Source organism: Maylandia zebra, linkage group LG12 (genome assembly GCF_041146795.1).
Source record: "Maylandia zebra isolate NMK-2024a linkage group LG12, Mzebra_GT3a, whole genome shotgun sequence".
Taxonomy (NCBI): Eukaryota; Metazoa; Chordata; class Actinopteri; order Cichliformes; family Cichlidae; genus Maylandia; species Maylandia zebra.
The window spans coordinates 25,810,884-25,822,372 of record NC_135178.1 but is presented as its reverse complement, the minus strand read 5'-3'; the positions used below and the strand labels follow the sequence as shown (position 1 = coordinate 25,822,372).

General features: G+C 38.8%; 1 protein-coding gene across 1 annotated transcript; it reads left to right on the top strand.

Moving 5' to 3' along the window:
• Positions 1-4,992: 4,992 nt before the first annotated feature.
• Positions 4,993-11,374, top strand: c7a (complement component 7a). The gene is made up of 18 exons (XM_004547189.3): positions 4,993-5,154; positions 5,356-5,417; positions 5,527-5,605; positions 5,832-5,973; positions 6,056-6,200; positions 6,272-6,410; positions 7,073-7,216; positions 7,305-7,548; positions 7,864-7,977; positions 8,081-8,247; positions 8,380-8,608; positions 8,983-9,154; positions 9,335-9,422; positions 9,944-10,076; positions 10,159-10,347; positions 10,507-10,606; positions 10,710-10,894; positions 10,984-11,374. The coding sequence occupies exons 1-18, from the start codon at positions 5,149-5,151 to the stop codon at positions 11,166-11,168; spliced, it is 2,523 nt and encodes an 840-aa protein (XP_004547246.2). The 5' UTR covers positions 4,993-5,148; the 3' UTR covers positions 11,169-11,374.
• The last annotated feature ends 115 nt before the right edge of the window (positions 11,375-11,489 follow it).

The window sequence follows — 11,489 nt, the reverse complement described above, 5'->3', positions numbered from 1 at the left end:
TTACTCTTATTAACAGAGGTTAATTGACTGAGTGCACTCACTGCTGTGAGCAGTCATCAACCTTCTTTGGAAGCTGCGGTGTGCAATAGCAGAGTGGTTTTGATAGCCACAGACTAGCTCAATGAATGGATATTAAGTGCTTTGATTGCACATTACAGTAGTTTTGGGAAGGAATGGCACAGCTACTTCCCTTTCTCTGTTTATATTGCTTTCTATGTGATATGAGGAGTCTTTAAATGTTGTTGTAGTGTGCTTTTTATTTGTTTTCTAAACCATGTTAATGGACTGATGGATGACATGCCAAGAAAAAAAAATGAACGGAAATAGTCTTGGATGTTATTGCTGCAGTCATTTTCCCCCGAAGAAATGATAAAAATGCCAATGTGTTGTTGTGCTTAAAAATGTGTGCATGTTTGGGTCTGTCTGTCTTTTTTTTTTCTGTCACGCACGCACAAGCAAATAGACAGATGAAGAGGAGGTAGAGGTGTAGGAGGTAGAGATGATGGCATTCAGACAGTTTAAAGAGGGGCAGCAGTGAAATGCACAGTTTCAGAAAAGTTTGAAATGTGTGGAGGAGGAAGAATAATTTTACCAGCCACTCTTGTTTCTAGTTCTGAAGTCCTGATTGCTGTTTCTCTGAGGCATATGTATGTATGTATGTGTATGTATATATATATATATATGGTAATGTATAGTAAATCCTTTGAATGGAAACTGTTCTCTCAGGCATGAAGAGGAAATAAAGAATGAAGAAAAGTAATTGGAATGCTACAAACAAACTAAACACAATTTTTCCTTGTCCTAAAAACGCAAGGAATTAGGAATTGGAAGATATATTTCTAGCCTCAGAGATAAAAGCAGACATGTATCCTAACTCGGTTTTCACAGCTGAAAAAAGGAAACAGAATATGTGGTCAATCGTTTATGGGTGAGGCTGAGATGCACTTCACCCTACAGTGTAAAACATGCAACGGAGTAAAGAACAAGTTCAACACTGGGGCAATGGCGGGATGGTAATTAGTACTGTTGCCTCACAGCAAGGAGGCCCTGGGTTTGAATCCACTGGCCAGCCGGGGCCTGCTCCCTCTCACAGCCCAAAGGCAGGTATGTTAGGTTAACTGGTGGTTCTAAATTAGCTGTGCTGTAGATGAGAATGTAAGTCTGAATGACTGTGTGTCTCTTGGTGTTAGCCCTCTGATAGATGGTGACCTGTGGAGGGTGTGACCAAACTCTTCCCCAGACAGATGGTTGGATGGACAGATGAATAAATGTTCAACACAAATTTTCAGGTTTCAGAGAACTTAATGACCTTTGAAATGAGACAGAGGAAGCAAAGCTTTCTTAAAAGTCTTGTGACAACCAAGAGAGGGGGCATGAGAAAGAGAGAGAGAGTTGGTCCGTGGCCACTGGTGGTTTATGACCTTTTTAGTCACAACTCATTTTTAAACAGTCTGCATATAAATATGCCACATCAGCAGACAACCCATATACTATAGGGTGTTTGCCTTTTTCCTCCATCTTTATTTGTATTTAACAATTCTGGTTAACATTAGATAGATGGATGGATGGATGGATGGATGGATGGATGGATGGATGGATGGATGGTGTTCAGTTTCTTATTACCGCACATGTCCTTGGATTTATCTGATGACCCCTTTAGTCACTAAAGCACCAGGCTAGGAAGCTCCAGCACATGTATAGTGGGCCTAATTCTTTTAAATAGAAATAATTATGGATGATTTGGGGTTTTTTGACCATTCAAAATCTTGTAGTATACTTAAATATGTTTGTAACACAATTTGGACATTCATCTGGAGATGAGTATGGATAAAAGCTGCATATTCATTGACTGATACACCCTGTGTGTGCAGCTTACTAACGTCTCTGGCAAGCCAAACTTCCAGGGCAGATGGCGGTCAAAGATGGCTCTCTGAACATCATGAAAACCACACAAGCAGAACTAATGAAGGAGGGCATGGTCTGGTGGCATATTGTCTGAGCCAAATGTTATTCTAGCCTGAGGTGCTGGGATTTGGCTTGCTGCTGTACAGTAGCTGAGTCATTTAGCATTAGGTGGTCATTTCAGAAATACTGGAAATTACTTTTACATCCATTATTGAAGTCCAGGGGAAAGATATGCATGACTTCAGTGTGATTGCCTTGAGTTTATATCATAAACTGAGGTGACACGCTCAGACTAAAGTATTCTCCTAATTATATATTTCCTTTAATGGTTATTACTACATAATTACCCAATATAATTTCACCTTCTTGTGCGTGAAAAATAAAAATCTTGGGTGGTCAGTTTAAATCCAGCCCACATCTGCAGTAACCTTCTATGCATAGAGTTGGCAAAATTCAGATAGTGAGGCTATAGCAGCATTTGTAATGGATGTTTCACCTTTGCTAGCCACAACCATCACCTTCATCTTAAAACTACATCCTAAGAATGACAAAAGCATGGACTAGTTTTTCAACATTACTCTTAGACTGGATGTTTCTTTTTTTCAATACCGATCAGATGAAATAAGGTAGTCCTATAGACTTGTTTCATAAATAAATATAAATTTCAAATGACAGGGAAAATATATAATAAAGATCAGTTCATCACATGTAATTAATAAAGCATTAATTGAGGGTAAGACATTTTGCATAGTTCTGTAGGTATGGTATTTGCATAGACATGCAGATTAAAAAAAACATTATTAGATTTTTAAATGAAATAATTACCAAGGTTGTATGAGGGTGTTTGTTTTTTTTTAAAACTGATGTAAACTCCTCCATAGCAACCAGTTTTAGGATCTAGAGGAAAAGTTCAAATATGTAGAGGAATACTTGTGACTTCTTGACTGACAAACACAAACAAAAACACACACTAGCTTCTTTGGATACTGACCAGGTGCAATCATAGAGACAAAATCTTAAATATCTCGGATACATTTGCAGAATGGATACTGGTGAGCTGCTGGAACAAATTGCTTTTGACATCAGACCGACATCACAAGTGATGTGGAAGAGGTTTGTGAATCTGCTGGGACCAGGTGTCAAACGGATCAGAAGAAATTTGATGTCTAAAGCAGAATTAGAACTGCTGCAGTATAAGATAATGTCCAGACAGTAGTACAACAAGAAACAAGTGGCTGAAATGAAACTGATGATGAAAGAGCAGATCACTCTGATCAAATAACAGTAAAATTGTGTTTCCCTGCCTGAACAGAGAATCGAGACTTATTCCAAAAAGGAAACTTAGTTTAAGTATCCCTTTACACACAAAGATCCCACAGTGTGTTTTAAATGACAACATTTCATCTGTAACAGTACCTAATGATCGGGCATTATTACACATGGCTAATAATCTGTAATGCTATTGCAGATAAAGTAATACAAGGCTCCGTAAAACATATCATCTGTGTCACCGCTGCCTGCTCTGCTTTGTCCTGTTGTTGCTGCTCTCCCTGCCTGTGGCTTTGCAGTATGCACGTGGAAATGCAGGGAGGCCTCACAACAGAGAAACAGCAATCAGGACTTAGTGGTCCTGACTTCAGTAGGTAAATATCACACAATTTCTACTTTGTTCTAAAATTGCTGCACCTGGAAAATGACTTCTAAATAAGGAGGTTACCTTGGGGGAGCTTTTGAGTGGATAAAGGGCTGAGATTTTGGGCACTAAGTGTTTGCTCAAGCTTTTTTTTTCTGCTTTATTCCTCTGCTATTGCTATATTCTCATCTCCAACATGTCTTTCCCTTTCCTGTCATTTTACCTCAGTTTCAATCACACTATGCGTTCATTTGACAACCTTAAATTGTAATGTGGGTTGGTTATTGCTAGAATTGATAGGCAGCAGGAATCAATGCACAGCAACACAACCTCGCCTGCCCCGCGACTGCTAAAAAGCATTTCGATGCAGCACTCAGTTTTTGCTATTGAGCTGCCACTATGTGATGAATATGAAGCCGTGATTGCCTGAGACAGCAAATATATATTCATCATTAGTGAGAACCTTGACACATATAGGAACAGCTTTTCATAAACAGCAGAAAATCTCAAGTTTGGCCGTGAGATATGTCTCCTTGAAGCTGCAGAGCTGACTGTGATGGACATCACCCAACCTCTCTCTGTCTCCCTTACCATGCATATATGCCAGGAATATTAAGATATGAAGATATAAGATATAATCGAGCTCAAGCAGAATGGCTGTGTTGCAGTTTTCCTCAAAGGTGATAAATACTGTGGAGATCAGAAACAGTCACAAATTTGCTTGAATCAAATTTAACCCAAGAGGAAACAGTTCTTAAATCTCTGTTGCCCTCCAGTGTTTGGTTGGATAAATCACATCTCAGTATGCATCACTACTGTATGTCTGTTTTTACTGTTTCAGAGCTGTAGATGCAAAAAAATCACTCATCTGAATAAGTTAAAAATGATAGTAGTCATTTAGATAACAGTTTACAAGGAGAAACACTGAAGCGTGGTTAGTAACTAAGGAACAGTTGATAAATAAATCAATAAGTCATTAATCAATGCTGCTGTAAATCGTAATACAACACAAAAGGGTGATGCTATATTATTGGGTGACTGGTCAATCAGTGTTTCATAAATATCAACGAATAAATCTAAATTCTCAGGCATTAATTAAACGATTAATGACTAAATAATTCTGAATGGCACAAAACTGTAATTCATCATTGTTTCATTAATTAATATGTGTTGCCTTAAGTAATGAAGCATTTTCTTAAAGGAAGACTAAGCAATGGTTAATTAATCTTGTGGTAATGTGGAACTATTATGTAACTTGGTGGTTTTCTGAAGACGGTTTGTATTAAACCCTTGTTTTTCCTCCACTGATGAGTAAAAGCATCTGTTGTGAGAAAGGTCATTCTTAGTAGAGGAAGCTTTGTTCAGTTTCAAAATGACTTCTCTGGAAGAACTTTTTGGCATGAACTTCCAACATATTATTTTCTTGCCTCTTTCACAATATGGACAGGAAGATATTCCTCTCTCTCTCTCTCAAACACACACATGCTCATAAATTTTCCCTTGAAACCTGATAAGCTCCATGTGTTGTATTTACAACAGCTGGACTCCCTAGGAAGAACGAAACATAGAAATCTTGCTCATTATCCATCTGTTGCTGTGCTTCTCTCAACATGAAGGCAAGTAGATTTTGCATGGATACATTTTTCAGTTTTCTGTAAAATATGTCACTGATGTGATTTCAGTAAGAGTAAGTTTGTATTGTCATTGCTGTGATATTTCCGTGGGTGACTGCTATTACCAAAGCTTTTCTTTTGTTTTGCTTTCTTTAACTTTCTTTTCTTTGCTGTGCTTTTTTGTGTTTTCATTTTCCTCCTCAGAAAGTTGCACAACTCTGTGCAAGAGTCTTACCATGGCTCCTCTTCCTGTTCACTGCCAAGGGGTAAATCTGGTTTTCGTTTTGTGCTTTAAAGCATAAATATATTGTGCTTGTTGAACTTTATACGTTGTCATTTATATCGTGTTATGTTGATTTAAACGTCATTTTCAAGAATGTGTAACCAGGAAGTTCATTGCCAGTGGGGTCCTTTTGGCAGTTGGTCAGAATGTGATAGCTGCACCAAATTACAGGTCAGGGAGATTCATTGGTAACTAATTTCTTACCCATACAAATTTGCATGCATTTTCACGTACTGTATACAGTACAGTACAAGAAAGTGTATTCATAATAAAGATTTTTCACCATCAGAAATACTCAAGATTATGTTATTTTTAAAACTTGTGAAGATATTTTGCCATTAATTAAATTATTATTACTTTATATAAATATTTCTTTGTCATCCTGTGGATGCTACAGACAAGAACCCGATCCATGGTTGTCTACGCTCAGTTCGGTGGAAACCGTTGCTATGGAGAGCGAAGCGAGACAAGGCCCTGTGAAACCACACAAGGCTGCCCTATAGAGGACGGATGTGGAAACAGGTTTCGCTGTCGATCGGGTAGGAATCGAAACTGCCCTCACTTCCTTAATCCTACTGAAGTGGTTAAACAATAACTATCTATCTGTCTTTTGACTTGCAGGGAAGTGTGTTAGCCAGTCTCTGGTGTGTAACGGAGATCAGGACTGTGAGGAAGATGGACTTGATGAGAGTAACTGCGACATTTCAGAATACATTGTTTGTTCAAACTCAGTTCCTCCGCCGAACATTGAGATCCTAGGACTCGGGTAAGAGAAAAGTCTTGATCTAGATGTTTATTTTTTATGATTCATTGAGACATTAATCTATGTTTCTGTAGGGTTGACGCTGTGTCAGGAAAGAGCAGAGAAAGTGTCATCAATACTAAGAGCTTTGGTGGCCAGTGCCGCACCATCTTCAGCGGCGTTCACAATTCTGTTTATCGACTGCCCCTTAGTACTCTTCAGTACAGCTTTTTGGTTGGTACCTGTGGAAGAACTTGAACTGTAGTTCATACTGATACTTCTTTGGTCACAATTTCTTTTAAAGTACCCCTTGGATTTGTATTCTAGAGTTAAGGAGTGAATATAGCAATATTTTCTACCTATTCTACTTTTTTAATCTATTCAATCACACATTATTACCATTGGCTTGCTGCCTTTTGCTCTTTTTTTTGTTGCATTAGGCATTTGGCCATTGACTCACATTTGGTGCCCTCAACTTGACATACATTCACATCATCTGCAACATCTCATCATCTTCTCTTTATAAAGTTAATCAGCTCGTTAGAGTTTGTCTTGCTGCTGATGGTGTTTTCTGATTTGTGGATTGAAAAGAGATGTCCAAAGTCCTCTCTGGAAAAACAAACTAACAAAGTGTAAATATATATGTCAACACATTGAAACAATAATTTTAAACCTGTTTTTATTCAAAGTTCAGATTTATGCTCATTTTTAGACATACAGTGACTCATTTGTATGACTCATTTTAACATAAGATTTCTGTAAACACAAAAAATTCACCTGTTTCATCTTATTCACCTGTAGGGTCTTCCCCTAAATCTAGTTAAGTTGTCCAGGTGAGCATTTCATATCTCTAAACTAGAGGAAACCAGACATTGTAACCCCTGTCCCGATTCCAGGTTAAAGTCCAGAATGACTTCAGTGATGAGATGTACACCAGCAAATGGCACTATGCAAAGGATATTGTCAAGAGGCAGACAGTAACCGGGACTACCACGGGATATCGCAACTATGATTTTCATGAACAACACGACAAGACTCAAGTGAGTAGAAACCTAACACTTTAAATAAAAAATGCCTTTGACAAGTCATCTCATGTTGAAACGGAACCTTTTTTTCCTCTTCTTACAGACCAAAAAGCTTTTAGTTTTAAAGAATGACATCGAGGTAGCTCAGTTCCAGACTAACGCTCCTCGGTACATCCCGATATCCGAGGCGTTTTGGAAGGCACTGGTCAAACTGCCATCTGTCTATGACTACTCGGCCTACAGGAAGATTTTGGAAAGGTTTGGAACGCACTACCTGTCTGCTGGAAGCTTAGGAGGCTCCTTCAAAGTTATTGCCACAATTGATGAAGAAACTGAAAACAATATGGGTAAGGATTCATAAAACACTAGTGTAATGGAAGAATTTAAAAATATGGTCTTAGTGGTTAATTCTACCCAGTGTTTTAAGGTGCTAAACAACAAGCCACTGCATGTGTCTATTGCTTGTAATAGTTGTAATATACATTTTTTAAAAATGCATTTGACTAAAAATGCTCAAAAATTTCTAAAATGTGTTTTTAAATGTAATCAGTTTGTAATGTAATTAAATTATTTATATATATATATATATATATATATATGTAAATGCTTTAGTCCTGCCTCACTTTTCTGACACTGACTTTACGTTTTCCTTTGTTTTCAAGTCAGCGAAAGTGAGCAGTATGACGAATGTTCAAGGACTAAACGCTGGATTCTCATATTCCCCATCACCACAGTGAACTGTAAGCGAGGCCAGAGCACTCACTCATCAGGCACAGGTACAATTTGGATGATAATTTTACAGATACCAGTACCTATAAAAGCACTTTACCTCTATAAGTTTTTCTGCCATCCACTATCTCTTCAAACCTTTAAAAATAGGAACCAGGAGGAGCAATAATCTGAAAAAAGTGGATGTGGAGGGAGGAGGTGTCTCACATATTGCAGCGCTGAATATGATGAACCTAGATAATCCAGAGAGAAACTGGGAAATGTACTCAAACTGGGCAGAGTCTGTTAGGTCGTTTCCAAAGGTCATAAAACAAAAGGTAAAGAGAACGTAAAATAAGCTATTTGTATGTTAAAAAGCAAGATCATAATGTTTAATGAATCTTATATGGATTTCATCTTATCACTTAATGCAACCTTGCATCGCTTTTATTTTACTATTGTTTCTCCAGCTGCGGCCGCTGTCAGAGCTGGTGAAGGAGGTTCAGTGTCCTGGTTTGAAGAAGCTCTACCTTCGCAGGGCCATAGATCAGTACCTTGCTGAAAGTGCCCCCTGCCACTGCCGGCCATGCAGGAACAATGGAATGGTTGTCATGGATGGAAATGAATGTAAGTGCATCTGCAAGCCTAACACGTCAGGACCAGCCTGTGAGCAAGGAACTGAAGCAGAAGGGCAGCAGGGTGTGTATTGTCTTTCATACAGGATCTTTATTACTGTAGTTTTTTAAGCTCACCAATGTTACTTTTAAAGTCTAAAAGGCGCACATTGCAGTGAAAACCCCCTTTAAAAAACAAGTGTTCTTTTTCCTTTTAGCTTTTAGCTTTTGTGTTGTGATTATGCTTAGAAATGCCAAAATAGCCCTGTGGGGCTGGCAGACGTGAGATTGGTGTCAGGCTTACTTTCAGGATGAAAACAAGGAAATTAACAAACTGTTAAATTGGGTTAAGTCACTATCATGGGTGGGGGTAGGATTTAATCGAGGCTAATATCAGACAGACTTTATTATTGTCCTTAATTTCTTTCTATTTCTTATTTTCCATTTCTGGTCATTAAGGAGTGATCCATGGTAGCTGGACCTGTTGGTCTGCCTGGTCATCGTGCTCTGGGGGCCGAAGGTCTCGTAGTCGTTCCTGCTCTAACCCCTACCCTCAGAATGGGGGACAGCACTGTATCGGAGAACCAGCTGAGACGTCCGACTGCGAAGATGAAGAGCTGCAATACTTAAGGTGAGAGCTTAAGTTTGTTTTGTGGGTTTTATGAGTTTTTTGTTTGTTTGTTTGTGCTGCGTGAATTTAGTGACATATTTGTAACAAGCACTGTGTTCATTGCATTGAGTTTCCAGTAAGAGAAAGTGTCAAACTGATTTTCATCAATATGTAGTTATGCAACACATACTTTTTCTACAGAACTATGGAGCCTCAGTGCTTCGACTATACTCTCCCAGCAAGTCAGAAGTGTGGAACCCCACCTGCTCTGATCAATGGCTACATTCTGGTAAAAATAGAAATTTTCACCATGGTGTGGAACAAATGATTACAAACATTTAGTATTTATTAACCAGACTAACTGCTACTTTTGTAGTGCTTGAACAGTGTTTTGCACAAAGTCACAGTACAGTGTTAGAAAAAGAGTTACGGGAAGAGACTTGAAACTGAAGCTCTAGTATCTCCTATCTAAGTGAAAGAGAGTCTGCCTCAATGTTACTGAGTTTATTAGTTATCTTTAAATATTTTGCTGAATTTTATATCTTCTCTTCCCCATAATAGAGATGTGTTTTGTCCTTGTGTCTCTATGTTCTCCTCTGTGCTCATCCTCCAACCATTTTTGGCAAATGGCTGCTCTTCCTGCTGCCACTTGTTCCTCATAGGGGAACTACAAGTGGTACTGTCTTATAAAGTGCCTTGAGGCAACCCTTGTTGTGAACATAAATAAAACTGAACCGAGCTGAGTTACATACCCACATCAAAGCTAAGAAGTTGAACTTGATGATCTTATCTTTATTACATGTGTCACAGGATCCAAAGGACATTTATCTTGTGGGTAGTAAAGTTGAATACACCTGCACTGAAGGTTTTTATCTTGTTGGTCACAGCACCATAGAGTGCACTGCTGATCAAACCTGGTCTGCCCGGCCTGGATTGTGCACAGGTGAGTAAATAAAGTTTAACATTTAGTGTATCATAATAATGAATTGCTGTGTCACATTGTAAAATTACACATTTTCTTCAAGTTACAAGTTGCCAGATTGGACTCCTTGCAGATGGTGTCATAGCCTCTCCTTTAAAGGAGACCTATGGCATAGGAGAGTTAGTAACATTCTCCTGCCCAGCGGGTAAACGGCTAACAGGCGAAGCCACGGCTATTTGCAATCCCAGTCTGGATTTTTCACCAAACCCAGCAGACGTCAGGTGCATCCAAGGTAAATTTTACATCAAGCTTTATAATCCTTTAGCTCTCTGCTAAAGGACTGTCCTGGACTGCTATGTAACAAAATGAAATATGATGAGCTCTATATTTAGTCATTCAGTGTAGAGAATCAGTAGACAATGTGGAACAGTGATTTCTGTGTATTCCACAGACAGCGCACCAGAACCAAGCATTGCTCCTGGAGTGCAGTGTAAACTGTGGGAGAAGCCTTCCAGAGGAAAATGTGTTTGTAAAATGCCTATTGAGTGTGGGTATGTTTATTCTGCTAATAAATAATTTGGTCATGTCAGTTTTGGCAAACTGGCTAATGATACTGATTTACTGTGTTTTTTGTGCTTTGTGCCCACCGGCCAGTTCATCTTTGAAGTTGTGTGCCACAGCTGCTGTAGGTAGAAAATCGGTCCTTCTGGATGTGTGCAAAATGAATGCATTGCAATGTATGGGGAAGAAATATATGACAGCAGAGGACAGCACCTGCATTTGGCCACAGCGTGATACAACAGGTTGCACCGGCTGCCACATGTGGGAGAACTGCGATGGTATGAACATGTGAAGTGACAAATGATCTATTATAATGTACAGCAGTTTGTAGTAATTCATGCTGTTTGTCTTCACACGATTTTCTCAGATCAAGCCAATGACTGTCGCTGTAAGGACTCTGCAGATTGTGCGAACCCTGGGTATAACGTGTGTGTCCGTGTTGGAGAGGATGAGACTGCGGCCACACAGACCATGAGTGAATGTGAAGCAGGACTTCGGCGATGTAAGGGAGAAAAAGTGTTTGTTGTCAGTATCCAGCCCTGCACCTCCTGAGCATTCAGGGCAGGAGCTGATTGACTGACCTCTCTTATTGGTCTTCTTTTATTATCCCACTTTGAAATATTCCACAAATTTTTTTGTGTAGCCAATGTTTTTTGTTTTTTTTATGCTAAGATTTAGCACACTTTAAAGGCACATTTTTTGCATGCGTAAAAATAGAACAATACTGTATTAACAATAAATAAAAAGCACATCAGTCATGTTTGATCTTTCTTCTTTTGTATTACTAATATTGAGACCAAGAGATATGTAATATTCTCACAGACAAACATAGCATAATGGACTGTTGGTTGGGTTTGAGAGGTAATGTTTGGA